The sequence below is a fragment of the Alosa alosa genome, chromosome 19 (genome assembly GCF_017589495.1).
Source record: "Alosa alosa isolate M-15738 ecotype Scorff River chromosome 19, AALO_Geno_1.1, whole genome shotgun sequence".
Lineage (NCBI taxonomy): Eukaryota > Metazoa > Chordata > Actinopteri > Clupeiformes > Clupeidae > Alosa > Alosa alosa.
Genome location: NC_063207.1, coordinates 30,261,260 through 30,285,285, shown reverse-complemented (window position 1 = coordinate 30,285,285; position 24,026 = coordinate 30,261,260). Strand labels below are relative to the sequence as shown.

General features: G+C 42.8%; 1 protein-coding gene across 5 annotated transcripts; it reads right to left on the bottom strand.

Annotated features, from left to right (window-relative positions):
- Positions 1-402: 402 nt before the first annotated feature.
- On the bottom strand, positions 403-24,026 carry kdm1a (lysine (K)-specific demethylase 1a). 5 transcript variants are annotated; one of them, XM_048227400.1, is made up of 22 exons: positions 23,957-24,024; positions 23,094-23,130; positions 22,198-22,482; positions 20,167-20,335; positions 17,613-17,746; positions 15,288-15,366; positions 15,078-15,170; positions 14,716-14,822; positions 14,295-14,376; positions 13,287-13,381; positions 12,766-12,783; positions 12,038-12,180; positions 10,521-10,611; positions 9,939-10,073; positions 8,193-8,266; positions 7,868-7,979; positions 7,539-7,671; positions 6,595-6,782; positions 4,899-5,013; positions 4,660-4,787; positions 2,371-2,517; positions 403-1,450 (listed from the first exon to the last, which is right to left on the bottom strand). In XM_048227400.1, the coding sequence occupies exons 2-22, from the start codon at positions 23,121-23,123 to the stop codon at positions 1,265-1,267; spliced, it is 2,544 nt and encodes an 847-aa protein (XP_048083357.1). In that variant the 5' UTR covers positions 23,124-23,130; positions 23,957-24,024; the 3' UTR covers positions 403-1,264. The 5 variants fall into 5 exon arrangements, with proteins under 5 accessions (XP_048083357.1, XP_048083359.1, XP_048083360.1 ...); XM_048227402.1 differs by having other exon boundaries at positions 20,167-20,332; XM_048227403.1 differs by lacking the exon at positions 23,094-23,130 and having other exon boundaries at positions 23,957-24,026.

The following is a 24,026-nucleotide window of genomic DNA, read 5'->3' as shown; positions in this document are numbered from 1 at the left end:
GAAGCGACTCTGCACTTCACTTACAGCCCTCTGACAGTCCTTTACAGACCACCACCGTAGACCACCACCCCACCTCACACAGTAGGGCACCATGCCATTGGGTTCTTCATTGGTGACTTTCCATGCCAGTCTAATCTGTTAATTGGTGTGACTTCTTTGCTTCACTAGTAGTTAGACACCTGATAAAATCTCAGTTAGTCATGTTGAAGGAATGTTCTCTAAGTGTGTTTATTTGAGCTGTTTATGGCCTCCTTTGTAATTTTGGAGAAAAGGCATCTGCAACATGCATGAATGCAATGAAAAGAAAGGAGGCATCTGAGGCAATCACGTCTGCTATGCCATAACCTCCTGGGCTCTGTCTTATTGACCAACGCCTCACGGCGAAACACACACAGACACAGCTTGTTTATTAGATCTTTTAATTAACAAATTCTTTCCATAATATAAAAAAAGGTTCACAATGACAATAACTATAATAAAAAACAACAGAAAAAAAAAAAAACAAGCAGCTTGCAAACAGAGCAGGCAACACAAATCTATGCTTTAGACTTCAATATATTTTCACAAAGTAAAACTATCTGCATGGACTACAAACATTACCTAGTTATTTTATCTTGACACTACATCTAGCTCTGCAACAGAAGCGTTTTGTAGAAGCTTTCACTTCAGAAGACATCCTTTTGGAACATACACTATTGATCACCGTGGAGCAACTAAACATAATCTCAGTACAAAAATAAAGAACATGTCCATGAAGTGAGTGCAGCTTCCAGTTTGGAGAGCAGAGAGTTCAGTCCCTCTTCTGTTTGCTGTGGGAAATGGTTGTTTGTGTGTGTGTGTGTGTGTGTGTGTGTGTGTGTGTGTGTGTGTGTGTGTGTGTGTGTGTTTGTGTGTGTTAATGCTGTAATGAACATGGTAGACGGCTCAGTTTAGAGAGGTCAAGTCACCTCTCCTTCTTAGACAGAACGACAGACATACAGACACAGACAGACAGACAGACCAGGGCATCTGAAGAATAGTGAAAAAAGGTCAGCAGACTGCCTTTGAGTTCCTCTTGACCTCTTCAGCTGGCAGACCAGCCATCAGTTATTGGCGATCATAGAAGGCAAGTGTTTATACACACACACACACACACACACACACACACACGCGCCGGCCCTCCTTCACACACACACACTGTACACACTGTACAGCAGGCGGGCACACACACATACATCTGACTAGTAATCCTATGATGACATTCAGACATGACTGTGGGAGTGGTTTAGATGCTAGAGGCAGGCTGTGGGTTGGCTGTGGGTGTGGCCTGTCGTGGCATGGTGTACATGGCGCCCAGGAACTGGTCAGCGATGCGTCCGGCCTCCCGCAGGCCGCTCAGCAGGGCACCGTGCACTGTGGCTGGGTAGTTCCTGATGGTGTGCTCGCCTGCAAAGAAGAGGCGTGGAACAGGCTAGAGAGAGAGAGAGAGAGAGAGAGAGAGAGAGAGAGAGAGAGAGAGAGAGAGAGAGAGAGAGAGAGAGAGAGAGAGAGAGAGAGAGAGAGAGAATGTTTTAGGACATACATGAACTTTCCACATGGGCCGACAAACAGACAAAACACCAATGCCATTTTTCTAAGTTAAAGGTATAAGATGTAGAAGATCTCTATAAAGCAGGAGGATGATAATGCACAATACACTAGTACCAATCCCCGATGCATGCATGTACCTATCCTGTAACAAAAAACACCATCTTATAGCTCCCAGACTAAATACATGCTTCCTTGCTTATTCATGATTGATTTACAGTCGGCACTAATGAACAAATAAACTCGGAGGGACAGCTCTACGCCAGCAGTGTCCCCACTCTTCAGCACAGCACACACATAAATAAGCTGAGCCCTGTTCATTAGGACTCCACCTCGCCCCCCACCCCTGAAATTAAAACCATGTCATGGTGGTGGCTCCTCTGCATGTTTGTGTGGTCTGGAGCGGCAGATTTGGGAGGGGGGGTGCTTTAATAAGCTGGTGTGATGAGGAGCCAAGCCCAATAATGGGTTGTCGTGGGATCATTGGCTGCAGACTCAGACAGAGACAGTTGCATTTGCAGTACAGTAAAAACAAAATCCTCATGTAATCAAGTTGAGAGAAAAAAAAAAAACCCAAAGCCAACCATCAGCCAATCTCCAATGGTGAGAACGTCTGCACCCACCATAGTTAATAAACCAGGTCATCATCCCATCATCCCACTGGAGTGGACATATCCAGTTCATGATAGGCCTATATATATAGCCCAATACTCAACTGTAATTGACTAGAATAATAGTGTTTGTAATGTACTTGAAAACTTCCTTATCACAGCCAAGTGCTGGCTCAGGTCTCACTGCATGTACCTGTGATGCTCCTGGGATTGCCGGCCCAGGTGTTATTGGCTGTGCCATGAGGTCATAATCGTTGCCGGAGGAACCGGCTGCCACATACGAGTAGGAGCCGCGGGCCCAGGGGTCAGCACGCCAGCGTGTCACCACCGTCTCTTTAGGCTGCAGGGACAACAGGGCACAGCAACGAGTTATTTCAAGGACACAGACACACACAGACACACGCACAGTGGCAGTGACCTACATGGAGTATAATCTACAGTACCCTCCAGAATTATTGGCACCTCTGCTAAAGTTGATTAAAAAAACGGGTATAAAAAAATAATCTGTTGGTGATTTATTGTAATCTCACAAAAAAAAAGGGAAGCAAATTTATTTTGAGAAAAAGGAAAATCTCAAAGAAATAAATATTTTTTTAACGAAAACACATTGCTCACAATTGCACCCCTACTTTTAATACCTTCTTTAGCCTCCCTTTGCCAATAAAACAGCTTGTAATATTAACCCATGACACCCCATAAAGTTTGAGAATACAAAGCAAGACATTTAATTTCGTCTTTAAAAAATCTCCCCAGATCGTCCAGATTAGTAGGTCCACACTTGTGCATTCTCCTCTTTGACTCACCCCACTTTTTTTTCTATTGAGTTTAGATCAGGGAACTGAGATGGCAATGGACAATGCTTGATTTTGTCTTCAGTAAACCATATTTGTTTTGATCTGGACAATTGTTTTGGTTCATTGACATGATGAATGATCCAATCATGACCAACTTTTAGTGTCTTGCTAGAGATGGACAGATTTCCTTTGAAAATGTTCAGGTTTTTCTTGTTGTTCAGGATGCCATGCACCTTAATTAGATTCCCAAGGCCTTTGGGAATAAAAACAGCCCCACAATAGTACAGCTCATCCACCAGAATTCTCATTAGGTATGGGATTCTTTTCAGTATAGTCATTCTTATATATATGGCAAACACACCAAACGTGTTGCAATTTTCATTTCATCTGACAATAGACCACACTTCCAGACAAATTCACTGTACCATTTAGTAACTTGTTTACATTGGTAATTACATTGTTTATAACAATGCCGTTTACATTAGTAATTAAGTGACTGGACAGGCTGTTCCCTAGCATGCCATCTAAATAAGCTATTAGCAATGAGGTCACTTTTGAAGATGTTTTGAGGGACTTGGTGACCCCAAGATGACATCTTTGTCTGTAACTCTCCAATAGTGGTTCCTATGGAATTTTTTGCCTATTTTACCATCCTCCATACTGTACGTGGTGTCAAAATAACTTTGGGTCTTTGTCCAAGCATGTTTGTCACATTTCCAGTTGATTAGAACCATGTAATCATTGTTTTAACTATAAATATAGGCATTTTCAACAAAGTACCTAGTTTGTATAGACATTCCCTGACTTACAAATGTCAACACACTTTCTTTTTATTTAAATTTAGTGTATTCTCTTGTCTTTCTGATGTTGAAAAATGACTAGAGGATTTAGCCTACTTAGAGGCTAAACTACTACTTAGAACTACTTCTGAGAGCTCACAGACACTCTGATTAACTTAAATAAGTTGAAATTAGAAAAGAAAATAGGTTTTGTATATAAGATTTTTCTAGGGGTGCCAATAATTGTGAACAACGTGTTTTCGTTAAAAATATATATTTTTTTATGAGATTTTCCTTTTTCTCAATAAATTTTCTTCCCTTCAAGGGTGGAATTTTCCTCATTGTTTTCATTGTGAGAGTATAATGAATCATCAAAAGATTATTTTTTATACCTGTTTTTAGTCAACTTTACCCAAGGTGCCAATAATTCTGGAGGGTCCCAAATTTAAACGAGCGTAATGGTTAATGGCTACCAGAGAATGTTTTTGAGTCACATCGTTGTAAATTTCATATATGATGATGGTTGACAAAATGGTTTGTCTTCTCCATCATCAAGTTTTTCAATAGGCTAAACATATAGCCTTAACTCTAAACAGCTGTTATGTTAGGCTTACATCATTTTGAAATGTCATGCAGCCATGCTTAAATTTTGTGTATTATAATATAAAAATTCAGTATTCATTATTGAAGCTTAGCTGGAATGATGTTTTTCCCCCATCATCTTTTTAAAGCAGGCCTACCTGGAGGCATATAATTGGGCTACGGGTTTTCTACAAAAATAGCATGTTTGAATGGGTACTGCACTAGTTCTTCTAAACCTGGAAAAAGGTTCTTCGATCCTTCAGGAAGAGCATCAGTTTAAATCAGTCAGCTCAATGTCAGACTTTCAGCCCACTCATGCTGACTCACCTGTGGGACAGCACTGCTGCCAAAGATGCCTTTGAGGATGGCGAGGCAGCGGCCGACGATCACATCGTCACTGATGTTCTCCATGATGCCCGCCGCTTCTCCCGCCATCAATGCCAACAGGATGGGAGCTGGGAAGGGACAAAAATAGGGGACAGAGTTGTGGTGACTGCACACAGAGGCAGACAAACCCCCCCACCATGCATTCCAACAACGTGTCAGTCTCCAGAAGTGAAGCTCACCCTTGTAGAGGTTCCAGAAGAGGAAGAGCTCGCCTCGACTGGCCGTGGTGCTTCCCACGTGGCCAAACAGGTTCACACTGGGGTCCCAGAACACACGGTCAAAGCACAACACCACCTACAGGAATGGAAGACACATACACCCACCTTAACTTAACTTAACCTGGAAACTGCACACATCCTTCTCCCTCAAACTGTTTACAAATAGACAAGAGTTAAAAAACTGACTCATGAGAACAAATTTGTTTGTGTTAAATATTTGAATTTGAACAAGAGTTTATCATCTACGGAAAACAAATTCAGAGCTCACCCTGAGGTGACGTGAAATATGTTACTATAATTTTTATCTATCCACTTAATCTATTTTAAAACACTCTACTTAGCATCTTAATAGCCATGGCAGACCTAGTCCAGCTGCTTTCAATACTGAAGAGCAGCTAGTGGCGACACAGCCAGGCTCATGTCTGATGCTGAGCGCCATCTGCTGGTCAAAGCCCAGGAGGGTTGCAGGGTTGCATAATACTGCAGCATTTTTCTGCTGCATCCGAATTAGAGCGATGAGGAACCGCAGAGGGTGATGCACTCCCCCTGATGATGCTCTGGAGTGTATGTCTGTGTGTGTGTGTGGAGGGCTCAAATCCGACCCTGCTAAAATGACAGACACACACACACACACACACGCTATTACATCAGGTCAGCTGACTCTTAGTGGAGAGGGCTTGTAAGTTTGGTCCACAGGTGACCTTGTCCCAAATGATGCTGTAACTTCTACTCATTCAGCCAACAGATCAGTGTTCCTTCAACCCACGTCAGAAAGCTACAGTACGTACTTGACCAACAACCAATCAGAGGCATAGAACTACTGGGAGGGGCTCTCGGCGTGTGTGGCTGGTTTGCGGGTGTTAGTGACGTTGACACAGTATGAGTTTCAACTGCTCTTTTTGCTGTGTGTTTTGCATTCATGGGGTTGTTAACTTTCACGGCTGTCTTGGTTCTGCATTAAATAGGGTGCCAGGAAGGGAAGGAACTACTTCATCACAGCATGGCACATCCTGAGATCATCAGCTTAAGGGTGCATCTCGCAGCAACACAGCAGTAGTGTGTGTTTAGATATGTTACCTTGTATATATATGTGTGTGGTTAGAACATAAGTATAGTGTTTCACACATGGTTTTGAAGACTATGGGGTGGAGACCTTGCTTGAACCGTCTAGAAGGGGTTCAAGAAAATGTTGTGTATGGTAAAATTAAATCCATCAGTTTGGTACCAGATTGGTTTATTTATAGTTATATTTATGGAGATTTTGGTGGTTTAAATAATAATAAACACACTGGTGGGTAGCCTTTTAGTAGGCCTATGAATGGTGATGACACCACAAAAAGATCACACTCAAAAAGCATGGTTAACAGTTGGAAATGGTCAAAACAAAACAAGTGGTTACCTGTGTGATTTGGTTAACTGATCGTATGCAGCTTAGGTGTTCATAATGAGTGTCTGTAATATGTGCCTCATATACCGTGTGTGTGTCTGTGTGTGTGTGTGTGTGTGTGTGTGTGTGTGTGTGTGTGTGTGTGTGTAAGAGAGTGTGAGAGAGAGAGTTTCTGTGCTGTGTTCCTTTGTGTGTGCAGTATGTGGCTGTAAAAAGTGTGTGTAATATGTACCCTGTGCATGTGTGTGAATGTGTGTGTGTCGTATGTACCTTGTTGAGGTTTCCGAAGCCCATCCTCTGGATGGCGGCAGTCTTCCACTCGGGCAGTGGGGGCACAAACTGCACAGCAGGCGGCTGTTGCTTGAGCACACCCAGTGGGAGCGTGCACAGCACCGCGTCACACTTGTAGATGAACGTCTGAGTGGTGGAGCGTGTGTTCACCGCTATCACCTCACAACCTACACACAGGTCATAAATAACAAGATAAGGAGCAAGGGAATTTAGATCAGTCAGTAGTCCCTCTCCCTCACTGTGTGTAAGTTTGTGTGTGTGCACATTTTGTGAGAAACTTTTCCATGGGCCATGTATGATGAACACTTAGTATTAGGGGTATATGTAGGGATGGTCAAATAATTGGTTAACCGTTCGAAATATACTAGTACACAAACATTTATATCCCTATTCGGTTATTTTAAACTGTACAGAGTCATGTAAGTTGTGCTTAGCATAGAGTCTTTTATTGTCCTATAAGGATATTCTTTTTCACACACATCATTACATTCCAAACAAAGACAGCAGCATCTGATGTTAATGTATGCAGGACATACACAGCCTCATACAGCATATCACATATAACACATAACATAACACACACCACCACACCCCCCCCACAGATAAGTTCTGTGCAATCAAAATAAACAGTGGATCTAAGAGTTTTTTGGGGTTTTCTTTTTTCTGTTTATGTAATGTATGAGAGTGTAGCCTACACGATGTACAGAAATAAAAGGGACACCACCAAATTTACAGTCTAATGAATGACTGTATTTGCATTGTGTTGCTAGAGACTCGTTGCTAAGCACACAGTACCAGAAAGACAATAAGCTATTCACCTTATGCTGTTGATAATGCACCCTCAAAATAGCAGTTTGTATGCCCTGTCTCACGTACACACACACACAGACCATGAAGCTGAGTAATATGGGACCTGAACTCACCAGAGGCAGTGTAGCGGACTTGCCGCACGGCCGTGTTGAGTTTGATGTCCAGCCCTTCAGCCAGAGCCACAGGGACACATGAGTAACCGTTACGCACCGTCAGGTGACTCCCTGTAAACTCAAAGTCATCATCCTGAGAGTTGGGGAGAGACAGAGAGAGAGACACACATATGACTTTTCCAGCCTTTATCCAAATACACATCCTTGATGCGTGACAAAGTCATTAGCAACAGCAACAGTTTGACACGGGCTCATCAAAGAACACGGGCTGAAAGTGCTCCACCCAGAGTGTGTGAACTGTGCCCTAGGGAAGAAGTGCAGGGCAGTACCTGGTCCCAGTGTTTGAGGGACAGGGTGGAGAGTGGGGTGGCGTTGGCAAACTCCAGGTTGGCAAAGTGCCAGTCGAGGATCTGCCGGTCACGGGATGACAGGTACACATCACTGCAGGAACAAATCAACAACACATTACAAACAAACACATTAAGACTCGTAATGTCATGTCCTAGACTTGAGCAATAAGCCCCAAGAGGCCGTGGGTTCCAGGGATTTTAGAACAGCTCAGGCACAACGCTTCTTAGCTTCTGTGTGTGTGTGTGTGTGTGTGTGTGTGTGTGTGTGTGTGTGTGTGTGTGTGTGTGTGTGTGTGGTTCACACCTTGGGGGATTTGCCTCCAGCTCCTGAAGTCTCTCCTCCAGCTTCACCTGCATCTCTGTCAGCTCATCATATTCCTGGGGCGAGAACCCACACATGGAGTCAGAGCGTAGTCAGAGTGCAGACAGCCCACAGAGCACAGAGGAAAGATTCACTAGTACACATTCTTAACAACCACTCATTTGACACAGGGCTGCCCTGAGCTCTCTTGCACGCCCTGTTCAGACAAAGTTGATGCAGAGGCCTTCTGGTTTCAGTTACTGCACACTATGGTGAACATGTTTCACACACACACACACACACTGAAAAACAACATATTTGTGCAATGTAATATATCCCATCATATATCCCATCACTCTTCAGAGAATGTGAGCGCGTGTGTGTGTGTAGAGAGAGATGGTGCCAGAGATGTGACTCCAGAGGTGTGTAGAGAAGGTCCCAGAGATGTGAGTGGGAGAGGGGGGAGAGAGAGAGAGAGAGGGGGGGGAGAGAGAGAGAGAGAGGTGTTCAATCTTTACATCCTTCATTGAAATGAACTATAGTATGCTATGTGTCTAAAATGATCTGCAACAGTAAAACTAAGGACAACAGTTCAACAAGGGCTCATGGACTAGAAATCCAAAGAGGCAGGCCTCTGACTGACTGCACTAATAGTTCCAAGAGCCATGCACAGACAGACAGGGATTCCTCCATAATCGCCATTGTAAAATAAGGCTGAAGAGGGGAATTTGTGACAAAGAATGCCTTTATTTAATCACTTCCAATTATCTGCCTAACAACATAAGTGCTTTTAATGGATCTCAAACACAGCTGGAGGGACTGTGTGGGAGATGGAATGTTGACAAATTGGCCCCCTCCCCCCTTTTATTTCTTGCACTAGTCCTCAATTTTTATACCAATCCCCTTTTCCTGCTGTTCTGACGTGCACATTCCTGAAGACCAGGGAGAGATTAGTTTGCGGGAAATGGACCATGCGGAGTGCAGGTATAAATAGTTGCGTGGCACGTTAACATGGCTCAGTGCTCCATTAATAATTATGGTTCCACTTGGAGGCAGAGCTATGAAAAAAAAAAACACTCAAACGTAAACAACTCTGACAGAGGTGCAGAAGCCCTTCTCATAGAAAGAAGGGTGCAAAAAAGTGTGTTTTTGTTTGTGTGCGAGACTGAGGAATGGATAAAATGTCCCTAAAGCACTCTGGTATGGCACTACACATTTAGATAAAGGGCCTGGTAATTCAGCAGGCTGTCTGATCACGTTGGACTAAAGGGTCTTCTTCATTGCTGGCCAGGCCGAATTCAAACACTTCTGATCAATTTTAGACCAAAGACTCTTCTTCATGGCTGGCTAGGTTTCATTCAAAGACTTTTGGCTGCTTTTGTTAAACTGCCACACTGCCTGGATAACATACCTGTAGAAGTAGTGAGCATACTTGGGACTGAATTGAATTTAAAACAAATGTTACAATATACATTGCCCCCTGGAATTATTGGCACCCCTGGTAAAGCTGATGAAAAACAGGCATTAAAAAATAATCTATTGGTATTGTAATCTCACAATGAAAACAATGAGGAAAAAATCCAACCTTGAAGTGAAACAGAAATGTCTTTTTTTTTTTTATAAAAGACAGGTGCCACAATTATTGGATAAATACAGTCACACATGGAGAATTACAAAAATCATAACTAGACTTTGCCACCTTGACTTAACGATAAGGGACTAATTGGGCTGTGGCAGCTTGTGTCTCACCTTGCAGAGGGCGGTGAGGTCGCGGTGTTTGCTCTTGACCAGGAACTCAGCTGTGATGTCTCTGGGAGGCTTCACCTCACTGGCCTCCTTATACTGCTGATGGAGCTCCTTCACCCGCTCCTTAGTGGCAAACATCTGAGACAGATGGACAGAGAGGTAGAAGAGGGAGAGAGCGAGGAATGGAGAGAAAATGGAGGGATGGAGATAAGAAAAGGAGCACCAATATAAGTCATCAACATTCCATAAAAAGTCCCTAGTCTCTGCTCATCTGGACCCTTACAAATACTATACCTAGTTGTGAAATGTTGTGAATTAAGGTCAAGGCAATACTTTTTTTTTTTTTTTTGGGGGGGGTGGGGGGGGGTTATGCCTTTAATTTGATAGGACAGTGGAGAGAATGACAGGAAACGAGTGGGAGAGAGTCTCGGGGTGGGGTCCGGAAAGGACCACAGGGCGGGAATCGAACCCGGGTCACCAGCGTATGGTGCAGGTGCCCCAGCCCGTTGCGAAGTCATGGCAATACTCTTAGGCACCATAGTTAAACAAAAGAAAGTGAAGGTAGTGTAAGAACAGTTCAGGTACCTTGTTGAGGAGTTCCTTGAGCTCTTCTTGAGTTTTCACGATTTTCTTCCAGTGTTCGATCTGTTCATCCTTCACATGCTTCTCCTGTAACCTGCACACAGGCGCCCAGCAACATCAGACCAGAGCTTGCAGATAAGGAGAGCAATGAAGTTTTGGGAAAGGAACTCAACAGGCAGTGGAGTGGAAGTTAGGGGAGATGACTAGAGAATTGCATTGAAGGAATAGAAATGAGTAGAATAGAGAGTGTGCAAAAATAGAATACAGTGTGGAAAGCAGTAGATCTGGAGAGTTTCTTGGAACTAATGGTATTGTGGCCAAGACGGTGCTCCTTGGTGGAGGAGCATGAGCAATTCAGCAAAAATCTTCCAAAATCCAAGGCACTTGTCTATAGGCTAAAAGGTTTAATGGGAAAATCTACATGTTTATAGACCATAGTCCTTCACCGCGTTTTAGCGTCTAGCCTTCTTCAGGAAGTTAATCAGGTGTGTGGTGAGTCAGGGTATACAGGGTATCATGTGAGTGTCAGACAGCAGGTGCAGATATTCAAGCAATCAATCTAACAAGTCAACCGATCACAATCAGTGTGCATTAGGTCCATCTATTTCAAAGAATTCCATGCGGTCAGCAGGGGGTCTCATCACTAAAAACCCTAACAAGAAGAGCAGGCACCTCTCAAGTCAAGCTATAAAGAATGAACCACATGTCAAAAGACAAATGCCCAAACCATTTCCATACAATAACGGCATACAAAGTTTGGAGCTGAGGAGAAAAAAAAAGGAGCTGAATGAGGTGAATAAAATAGAAATGAGTACAGGTGCTGATGTGAAATAGAAATGGGTTAAAGAACGGCATAAAGTTAAATAGAGTTGATCAGAATTGATCAGTGCACAGCAGCAGCGGTGGTGAAAGGGTTCTGCCGTGGTGTGGTGGGTTGTATTCCATTATATTCCATTGTTTTCCATACAACCCAACATCAAAAGCAGAGTGTGCCGCACTCATGTCAGTGCCTGTGTGCATCGTGCAAGGCCTTCACGGTGAAATATACACTACTGTTCAAAAGTATGGGGTCACTTAGAAATGTCCTTGTTTTCATTATTAATGTTGTAAATGACTGTTGTAGAAAGAAATGGCTGATCTTTAATGCAATATCTACATTGCCCATTATCAGCAACCATTCATCCAATGTTTCAAAGGCACATTCTGTTTACTAATCTGATATCATTTTAAAAGGTTAACTGAGAAAACATTGGAGAATCCTTTTGCAATTATGTAAGCACATAATGTAATCTAATAAAATATGCTGCCTGATTAAAAAAACAATCAACCCAAATGATCTCAGCTGGTATTCTGTCTATAATGGAGTGGAATGGAAATGGAATGGAATGCAGAACAGAATAGAACAGGCTAGAGTGACAAGAGTTAAGGAGAAAGAGAAATGGAGGTAATAGAATATGGCAGAGTGACAGGAATTAAGGTGAAAGTGCGTTGAAAAAGGCTCCTATGGGCCTCCCACTCACTGGATGACCACCTCCAGGGCCTGGCCCAGGGACACAGGCTTGTTGTTGAGGAAGTTGAAGTCCAGCTGATGGCTGAGGTAGGAAGTGGCCTCCAGCAGCCGGTTGAACTCCTGCTCCACCATCTCATCCTTCTCCTTGGGCACCTGGGGCCAAATACAAAGGTAAAAAACAAAGAAAGAAAGAGAAACCATACATGTGTAGAGCTGAATGCAATTTTAATTATTGGTCTACACTCTAGAACCTTCCATCAGGCTTTCCTACTTCCAGGTTGAAGTCCTTCTCAAAAACCTACAGTGTTGTCATCTCAAATACCAAACATTCAAAGTCAGGCAAAACCTCCAGAGGTTAGATTTGGGCTTCATTAACAACCAAGGTTTTTACAGCAGTTGTTACATTGATTGGCAATCTTCTGTTAATTGACAGACACATACCACATACAAGCACTTCCGGAAGCCTCTATACCCCCAACCATGTTTCTTCCTACACTGCACTAACCCTCATTCAGACAGTCCCTCAAAGTAACAGGGATAGGAGCACATACACAAGATCCCATACACATGAGTAGTAATAGTAGTACTAGTAGTAGTAGTAGGAGTAATAATGAGCATCAAAAGCAATGACGTATCTCAGGAAAAGGATGGGCCCACATTATTCTTTAATGGTGTGTGTGTCTGTTCTTCTGAAGAGAACGCAGTAGTAGTTGATTTATTCAGTAAATGAGTACTTACACTGGTGCAGCGTTCCCCCTTGAAAAAGAGACAGAGTGAGAGAATTACAACACTGATAGTCACATGACAGGGCTTCAAAGGTCAAAAGTTAAAAATGTCTATTCAGGCTTCCCCATGCTACTGGGCTGCATAGATGGAAGGAGGATGTGAACACCTCCATTTGAAACAGGAAACTAGGAAAAGGGTCATCAGTAGATCCTAATACTGAGATGCATCGTCGGACCGCACCGAACACACACTCACATTCTTTACTGACAATATCAAGCAAGCACTATGGTGGTTGTGGATGTAAGGACTGGACCGTGCAAACAACAAAGTCTTAAAATGAAACATCCTTTAAATTTGGAAGTCACTAAATGCTAAACTTTCACCATTCAATATTCAACGAGATAAATTGAATGAGAGAGAAAAGAAGACTTAAACAGCTGCAATCAGCCAGCAGAACCTTCAACAACTTGCACAGGCCAAGAGGATGACAATTCAAGAACAAACACACACAGATGCAGCCATACTGTACTCACAGCTTGACCATTAGCCTCGTAGAGTGGACACTTCTGTTTGATCTTGGCCAGCTCCATGTTGACCTGCTTGCTGACCACAGCCATTGGGTTTCCACCTGTGCCAGGGAGAGAAGAATGTAAGTAAAGGCCAATGCTAGACCAACAGGGCTGACTGCAGGAACAGCACCGTCTATGTGGTGTAGAGCACCATCTGGTGGGGAACTTATACAGTAGCAAGCAAAATTTCTTAAACCAGATGTACCGCAAAGCGGTACAAAATATGAGCGCCGCTCAATCCTGAACATTCTCTCCGCAAAAATAAACCACGCTTGTCAATTTGTCTCCATCTCCTACTCAATCTCCTGCAACTTTTGTGTATGTAAATGAGTGTGTGCATTTGTGCGTTTGCTTTTGTGTATTGTGTGCTTCTGTCAGTGCGTGTTTTCGCTTGTGAGTGTGTGTGTGGGTAGTGGGAGGTGTGTGTGTGAGTGTGTGAGTATGTGTTTATGTGTGTGTGTGCATGTGCCTGCTTGCATGTGTGTGTGTGTCTGTGCATGCGTGCGTGTATGTGTTTGTGTGTGTGTGTACACGCGTGTGCTTGCCTGTGTGCGTGTGCATACATGTGAGTCTGTGCATGCGTGCGTGCCTGTGTGTGTGCATGCCTGCATGTCTACTGTGTGTGTATGTGTGTCAGCCAAAGATACCTGCGATTAAAACGCCTCGTTTTTGCTTTTTCCTTTTTAACTATACATTTATGGGATGGGTTGATGCCCATTGAGACCAACATACACAAAAATGCTTCTAGGCACTACGGCTCTCGGGATATTCACAGAAAACTGTGTCCGCCCTACCCTCCTTTCAGGGGGGGTACAGTCAACAGTCATACAACCCGGTCTTTCAGTGTCCCGGGAATCATCCGACACAAAATTACTTAAGAAAAAAAAATATGGAAGAAAAAAACTCTGACTAAAAACTAACTCCTTGTTAGCCTGTGACCGCTACAAGGACTGCATCATCATGTTGTCTTACCAAGCCCAGTCACCACCATGGCACCGAGGTCTGCCACATAATTCCCCTTACGGAACGTGGCAACCCTCCCTCCAACACGGTCCTACCAGAGAAAAAGCAGGTAGCAAAATTAGTCTCCAACTTAGTCAGAAAAACCCAACTTTATTTGTATTTTTTTCCCCATCATTATTCCCACAGAACAAAAACAGGACACTGGTCTGGTCACAAGACCATTTCTACCGACCAATTGAAAAACTAATGACAACCCATAATAACTTTAATAATAATAATCTTAAAACCTTTACAAACTGAAATGATGACCACAAACTATCAGCATGTGTTGGCTCAAATGTATAAATGATAAAAAATAATGGCAATAATAAAGCCAAGCCACATAGTTATACAATCATAAGAAGCTATGTCATGTGTGACCTCTACCCACCCTGGCCTCCAGCACTGTCACATCCATGCCAAAGCTCTGCAGTTGGCGAGCAGCTGCAAGTCCCGACACCCCTCCACCAATGATGATCACCTTACCCGTCTTCTTAGCTGTGCAGGGATGCAGGCCGTTAGACAAGATCAGGCTTTTACTGCCTTTTACAGGCATAATACCACTGCTACCAATAAACTCTCTCCATGTCATAATGCACTATTGCAAATTTACAAGCTTCCTTACACACAAATAAATATAGATAGGCAACATCAGCAAAAACCCTGAGACTTCATTTACCACGGTAACAATGGTTCAAAAGTTTTTAATTTCTAAGGATTCTTATGCTCACAAACATTCTATATACAACTCACTTGGCAGGGGCTTGACTCGCTTGTAGATGCCAAAGTTGATGAGACCTTGCCTCTCCAGATAACTGTGAATCCTATGGACCAGGACGGTGTCACCTGAGTCCAGAAGAAAACGGGGATATAGCATAGATGAGATATGGAAACCCCCTCAACACAAGAGACATCATAGTGCTAGCAGAGAGACAAGCTGCAAAAGCAATCATGGCCACTCACTGTTGTAGGGAGCCTCCAGCTGCTGAGCAGTGGCCTCGAAAGTCAGCTGGATTTTGGGGTTGTCCAGCCACAGCTGGAGCTGCACCGAGGAGACAGACAGACAGACAGACACATCAGACACACACACACAGTCCAAAAGCACCAAGGAGACCCACAAATACTCTCACAAGTGCTTTTAAGAAGCCACCTCACTCTCAGAAGTAGAGGAGCTAACTATCACTAACCTTCAGGCTGAGCTTGACAAACAAACAATTTAACAGAAACAGGTGGAACGCATAACCAGTGTTGGGATCGTTACTCAAAAAAAGTTATTAGTTAGAAGTTACTAGGTACTTCTTCAATTATGAACAAAGTTGTGCAGGCTACACCATCACTGCAAAAAATTATATCTTAAGTGTTAAAAAAAACTAGTTAGTATTGTTTTTAGTATAAAGATACTTACTTTGAGCTTTCTTAAAATAAGTCAAAATCTTATTAAACTAGATGTACCGCAGAGCGATACAAAATATGACCGCCGCCCAGTCCAGCACATTATTTCCACAAAAATAAATCACGCTGAAAGGCCGTGTACACGTTTATGTTTATGTTTATGTTTATGTGTGTGTGTGTGTGTGTGTGTGTGCGTGCTTGTGTGTTTGCCTGCGTATGTGTGTATGTGTGTTTGTGCATGTGCATGCATGCGTACATATGTCTACTGTGTGAGTATGTGTCATCCGTATGATTACTGTGAATGTATGTGTGTGCGTATCTGTTTATGCACATGTGTGCACATGGAATGGGTTAACATGACCCCTGGAGGCAAACATACGGAAAAAATTGGTCATCCTAGGCCCTACGGTTCTCAAGATATTCACAGAAAACTGTCTGCCCTACCCTCCTTTCGGGGGGGTCCAATACAGCGGGGGGGCTACAGATCAAAACGAAAAACGATGGTTCCATGCTATCCATTTGGGGTTACATGCCCACCAAGTTTCGTGTACCCCGGTCTTTCAGTGTCCAGGGAATCCTTGTTGGTGTACGGTCACTAAATGTACACATAAATTATTTTATTGTAAGGCCCCCCATGAACGAAAAGTTCACAAAACTTGGCATGCATTAGGAGGGTGTCATAATGATCCTACACTTTCAATTTCGTGCAGTTTTGACCATGTCAGCCAGAGATATTGTGATAAAACACCTAATTTTTTGCTTTTAATTTTTAACTAGGTGGCGCTATACATGAAATAAGTGGTAATGGGATTGGTTGACATGCCCCCTTAAGACCAACATACAAAAAAAAGGTGGACCTCCTAGGCCCTACGGTTCTCAAGATATTCACAGAAAACTGTCTCCGGCCACCTACAGGCCAGTTGGTGTATAGTAACATAAATTAATTTATTGTGTGGCCCCCCATGAGAATTCCACGAAACTTGGCATGCATTCAGAGGGTGTCATAATGATCCTACACTTCCAATTTCGTGCAGTTTTGACTATGTTAGGTCACAGATACCTGCGATTACAACACCTCATTTTTACTTTTTTGTGTTTAACTAGGTGGCGCTATGAGTGGTTATGGAATGGGTTGACATGGCCCTTTGAGATCAACATACAAAAAAAAAATGGTCCTCCTAAACCCTACAGTTCTTGAGATATTCACAGAAAACTGTGTCTGCCCTACCCTCCTTTCGGGGGGTGCAGTCCAGCGGGGGGGCTACAGATCAAAACGAAAAACGATGGTTCCATGCTATCCATATGGGGTTACATGCCCACCAAGTTTCGTGTACCCCGGTCTTTCAGTGTCCCGGGAATCCTTGACGGAAATTTGGACATGCAAAAAAGAGAAGAAAAAAAAAAAAAATCTGACTAAACCTATATGACCGCTTCGCTGCGCGGCGGTCATAATTAAGACATAAAAACAAGTAGGCCTACATTTATCTGCCAGTGGAGTAAGTAAATTTACCTTAAATTGTCTTAAATCTTTAATCTTCTCTTAAATTAAGATAAAATTACTTACTCCACTGCTATGGAAAGTCAATTATTAACTCAGTAACGGTCACTAATTACTGAAATTTGAATTGTAATGCGTTACCTAACCCAATTTACCCAATAAAACAATTAAATTACAGTAACGCATTACTCGTTATCCCTCAACACTGCTCATAACTATACGGTGGCAGCATGTATAAAAAATGAAATTACTCTTAAACTTATTCATATTAACACAAGGTTACGTGACCTTACGTTACGTGACCCACAACAGCTTATGTGACCTTGGGAAAACTCCCGTTATGTGACCATGGGAAAAAACCTTGGGCAGGCCAGGGCGTTGTGAGGTTGGAGGCGTACCGTGCGGTTGCGGATATAGAGGAAGACCTTCTGCGTCTGCTGCGGCCCACTGATGATGTCTGGGAAGCAGGCGGCCTCCTGGGAGGTCATGCGGTCGTGCGGGAGGCGACTCTGAAACGCTGCACCCTCCAAACCTGTAGGACAGTCAGAGACAAGCGGGAGAGATGAGAAGCGGTGGAGATGGAACATTGTGACAGAATAAGAGCAGGGATGCGAATATCTGTGTGTAAACCGATGTTTAAAATAACAATTTGGCCAATAAATGCTGTTGATACCAATATTTTCTAATTTTTTTGTTTACTTTGGTCATTAATTATACCCTTTTGACGCAGGGAAACAACTGAACCATTTTCTAGTCTTTTGGCCCTGTATTAGGGATCGACCGATATGGTTTTTTCAGGGCCGATACCGATATCAATTATTACCAAAACAGGAGGCCGATAACCGATATGTAAAACCGATATGTCAGTTGTCAAAAAGGGGGGTAGATAGTAAAGGCTATATGCTGCAAAAGTTTAATTCAAAATCATTTAATTATGCAAACTTTTCTTTCTTCTTTTGATACACAATTGTCAGTGATAGCAATTATTTTCATAGAGTAGGCCTGCACAATGAGCTATGTGCTTGTTAAGGGACCTGTCACAAAGAGGATGCTTTGCCATCGTGTGTGTGAGTGCACGAGAGGGAGAGGGAGAGGAAGAGGTGCATGCGTGATGGCAAGTGTTACGGTTGAATAGTTTAACAAAACAGTTTTAAAATAGTTCTTAGGCTATTTAAGCATGCAATTTGTGTCCATGTGTAGGCTATAAGCTACACTTTTGAGAGCCTAAAAGGCACGTTAATAGCCAGCTCAGGACGCGATTTTGTTCAGGTCGGAATAAATTACGGTTGGCCCTGGGTGCATGTAGTCTTTCTGACAGTCAGTTTCAAAAAAAGGAGCAATTAGGCTTTTGGCGTTAAGCTATCGCATAATTTAGGACTTGTCTGTACTATGTCCGCCCGAGGTGTCCCGTTATTCACAATTAACGAAGCGAGGCGGAGGCAGAGAACTCGACAGCGCAGCACCCAAGTTTGTGGGATAACTAGTAAACAGAATCAGTAGCGTGCATCAATGGGAATTAAGCTAAATGAAGGAAGTGGGTGCTTTACTAATTGATCCGGATCAAATAGACAATAGCTTAAAAAGTGGTGTTTTTGTAACTTCAGTGTAGATGATTGTGATTCACTGCAACTTCAGCAAAGTAGGCTACCTTCCTTACCTTCGAAAAATATCTCCGTAGGCTACAGCTGAAGCCCAGTCTGCCTCAGTGAGAATCCTAAACTTTGTCTGTGTTCAGTCTTCGATCCTGATTGGCTGCATTCGTGCTAACTAACAAATCAGACGGTGTAGTGGGCGGGACAATGCTCTTGACCACAGAGTAGCAAATTCAGGGAGTGAGAGACGCTTTACAGACAAAGTAGCGCGTTTCATTCTTTATCCATTTCCATATCGGCTTATCGGTGGAAAAAATGACCGATACAAATTATTATAAAAATGCTAAATATCGGCCCTAATAATTTCCAGCATTTTTTATTACCCATCTATACATATATATTATATATTTTCTCAAGACAGTCTGGACTACCCATAGCTGGGAAAGTATGATTCATATGCCTTATGTCAGCCTTTAGGTAGGGATGATCTGGAATCTGGCAATATGAATCATGCTGGTAGGATACTCTATGGCTAAGCAATTTACAAAAATGCATGTACTGACATAAATAGTTTACATTAGAATTTTAGCCCAAAGTTGGAAACCATGTAGAATGCCGCCATTTCAAAACCGAATTCCTAGTACACTACTTATTCTTATACTTACAATTCATACACTACCTATTGTATACCTGCATGCTTCATATCCGGTAAGGTCTGCTGTTTATTTTGTGTGTGAAGCGAAGAGTTCATGAGATATTTCACCGAGAGTAATGGGTGTGCAGAATGCAAATATGATTTAATTTCATGTAAATTCAACGTTAAGTTCCTCGCGAACCGTCCTTACAGCAACTTGCCGCTAAAATCATTGGAACGCCCTGGTTCTGCTAGTTCACATGATATGCGTGGGATATACGTGTGACGAGTCTCCACAAGCAATACAACCGAGAAGGAGGGGTGTGAATTTGGACGCAATTTCAGTCAGTCGGCCACATACGTATTAGGTGGGGCAGAAGACACATTTGGGCCCCGCCAATCCCATTCTAGACCCGGCCATGATTACACATATGGGAATCCAGTCACACTGCATAAACAGGACTAAGTATATCGTTTGCGGATAAAGACAGACTTCTATGCACAGGGTTCTGACATAGCACTAACAGCAACAGCCAATTGCAAATAAGAGAACAGAACAGAACGGAACAGGTTGTCACAGCAGTAAACACAACAGAACTACCAAAGCAGACTGACTTATGATGTCACACTGAGAGAAGTTTGCAGTTTCAGGACCGAAGGAAATCTGCTGGCTCCACCAATGAGTGTGGAGACGACCGATAGGAGGTTCTCTTCTCCTCTCCTCACCTGACGGCTCCTCAGGCTCGCTGTCGTTCTCCTCCTCCACAGGAGGAGCTGGGGGAGGGATGACCTGCTTGCGCTCCTTCTCTGCCTTGGCATTCCTCTCCTCCTCTGAGTAGTACTCGTCCTCCGAGAGGTTGGCGAGGCTTTCGTCCATCTCGCGATATTCCACCTGCAACAGGGGGCACAATGAAAGCACCATTAAAACGATACTCTGGCCCAGCTGATAGGAGACACTAATCAGCAGAGAGGATCTCCCTGTCCTTTGTTTGAGCCCCTGTTAGCGGCAAAAAAGAAGAGGTTAAGTAGTTGTGCATTCTAGTTGACATATGATATGCTGTTTAATGTTTACATATCGTGTTCATATCTCAGTACATCTTCTGCGACAAGGATGATCTGACAGTGACACAGCTTACAGAAGCGCCACCTGTAAAAAAAAACAGACCAAGCACAACGCTACACTTTTGGAATAACATACATTGACTAGAGTGACAGAGATCTATTCTGGCAGCAGAATACACACGGATCTGATGGAAAAGTGGAATTGCGAAAAACAAAACTTGAAAAAAGGAAATCACATGTCAATATTGCCTTTGTGATACAAACCTATGTATGAACTCAAGGCAATGATCCACAGTATGCATGGTCCTTTAGTGTGTAAAAGACCTATATCCTTCATGACAACCACATTGACTACGTTTCCGGATTTATTTGGAATAATGACAATATTCCGACTGAGTCATGTATACACCTTATTCCAGCTGCCATAACCCGATTAAGCTCATATTCTGAATACTAAAACCGGAATAACACCCCTAGCATATGCCTCTTTTAACTGGAATTGTGGCATGTAAACACATTAGTTGGAACCTGAAAGTTGAAATATCCTGATGGAATGTATAAATGGGTGAAAGTAGGCTGTACAGGGTTCCTAGTCTAAGTCAAATGTACTTTCCCAAACAAAAAAAATAATTTCCATGACTTACTATATAAATAATGTGAATAAATGGGCAATGAATAAAGAAAGCTGGGCTACTCAATTAAGCAGTAAAGCTAATAACCAAATGTACACCAATTCTGCATGTAAATATTTGTATTAATGTATTTTGGCAAGTACATTTTAAACTGTTACAACAAAATTCCCTGATATTCCATGCCCATGGCCATTAGATCTCCTTTCAGGGAGATACTAGTCTGGACACGATAGTTCACTAGTGTTACCCCCGGTCGGCAGACTACCTGCCCAAGCAACAAGAGGGCATGAGCTATAGATTCGAAACCGAAAGGGCTAAACAGGGGTAAACAGTAGAAGCAACGCCTGCAAACTGTCCACTAATTTGTTTACAGCAAAGGTATGCCCAGATATATCGTTTCCTGACTGACGATGCTGTTTATTGTCAGTTCGTAAAGTTTAGGCGAAGTAGGAAGTAACGTTAAGAATCTGATCAATGTTGGTTAAGCTGGACCAATGATTTCAAAGTTCTACACCCATCACCATGCTGGCTAGTAAAATAATCCCAATCATGAGTGACCAGACTCTATTCACTGCAAAACAATCGCAGCTTTAATCAGGCCAAATTCACCTATTTTGTGATCATGAATGAAATTCAGGGGCAGAGACCATTAAGATGTCATGATGCAGATACTAGCCTACTTCTACAGCAGGTTACTGCTTTATTCAGAATATGCCCATTAACATGTAAATGGTAAGATTCTATTTTCTGATGCACATGAAAACATCTTATTCTGAATATTGACATAACCAGAATATGGACCTTAATCGGAATATGGAGTTTATGGAAACAGTCAATGATGGAGTTTTACTTCTACTTTAGATCTATGTCAGTGTCTGTGAGCACAGGAAGATTCTACCACCATCTCTCTTTATGTGCGAGCATGCGCGCAAGAGAGATGTTTTGATATATAACAAGGAGTGATTTGATCTTTTTTTTTTCTATGCTGGAAGTCTGTGTCTGAAAAAGAGACAGGAAGATTCTCCCTCTGTGTAAGTGCAAGCAGGAGATATGAGATGGCTACTTTCGCTTTCTTGCGTCGGCTGGTCCTCCTGTTCTCCTGATCCTGGGCCCCTGCACTGGCCGGATGAGGCATGGGGGGCCCACCAGGCTCACCACTGGGGGAAGCCCGCTCCTTCTTCTTAACATCTGAGAGGCCCGGTGTGGCAGAGGCTACAGCCCCTGTCTGAGGGCCACCTGGTGTCTCGGAAGCCCCCTCACCTCCTGCCGCCATGCTGGAGGCAGACGCAGACGAGCCCGGGTCAGACTTCTTACTGGACAGCATCATGGAGGACGATGCAGGCCTCTCCTGAGAAAAATAATTTCAAAAAATCATAAATATATGCTGTATGACCCTAGGCCTATACAGTGCTCAAACTGGTAAATGATTCTTCAGTGAAGAGGGGCACTTCACTTCCATGGTGACCTATGAGTGTTATTATAGCTGAGTTACATTATGTATAACTTAGTTTGTTGTTAATTACTGGACTTTGAAAATCAGCCAATCTATATATTTACATTTTCAGTCATCAAAATGACAATCATGAGCATGAACACGGTGTTTTCCGTCTGTTATATTCATTTTTAACATATTTTAAACAAATGTGATCAGGATGAATGTATGTGAAAAGCTAGCGCTTTTGACACTGCCTTCAGCTGTTGGCTGTGCTCCATAACAACGAGTATAGCAAGTTTTGAAACGTAAGCCTTTTAGCGGTCATTATTTGATGTTGAACTGCGTCGCCAAATTCAAAAACAGGCCTATATTAAATAGTTTATGGCAGCATAAACAGTCCAAATTCCGTCATCTAGCAAAACTTGCTAGCCCGCAACCTTTCAAGGATGCGGATGCGTTGGAAAATGTGCAATGATGACAAACTGATGACAGCTGCACAGTACAATAGCCATGTCATGCGTTACCCATTTGTCCGTGCACCTGGTAATATCCATTCAATCACTAAGAAATAAAGACAGAATCACAAACATGGTAATGAGAACAAAACACAGACCCGGTGAGGGGTGACAGCAGGTAAGGGAAGTTCACTTTTACATGTCTTAACGACAGTCACCGTTAAGTCAGACACCGGAGTTGCACGCCAGGGTACGCCAAGTTAGGTCACTACATTGACTACATTTTATGACTCATTACTGCCAATTGGCTAGTCTCTACTCTTCATTTATTGTCGGACAGTCAATTTATATCGGATGCAGCGTAAATTGACAAAGAAAATCTTCACAATCCATCCTGTAGACAAGGCTGGGATCATTGCTTTCAGAAGACAACATGTCTGACTCAATTAGCAGGCTAATGCTAGCTAGCTGGACACCTTGCTGTGTTGTTTATTACTAGCTATACTTAGATACTTAGCTGACTCTATAACTCATACGCTGAGAACAAAAATGAATGAGACCCTAATATAATTTGAATAGCACATTCTAAAACACACTTTGGTATGCAGTCAGGAGTGTTGGACCACAAAGCGTACGAAGAAACATAACGTTACCTAACGTTAGCTACCCTTAGTATAGCATAGCATACCAATGTTGTTTTGTGGACGGTCGATAGCTAAAGCTAGCCAGTATTAGAGATGCGCAAAGGTCCCCGGCATGCTTTGTTGTGGATTGGCTAACTGTTAGCGATCGTTACCTAACAGTTATTCGAATAACATATTATCCAACAAACAATGGAATATAGGCATCACGTACAAACACACACAGGGTTTCTACACAAACTGATTTCGATATTCCGCAGTATTTTGTTCAAAATAACGCTATGTATTTACCTCTTGGTGGTCCGCACCGATCTGCACAAAGGAAACAACCACTGATTCTACAAGGATGGATTAACCAATG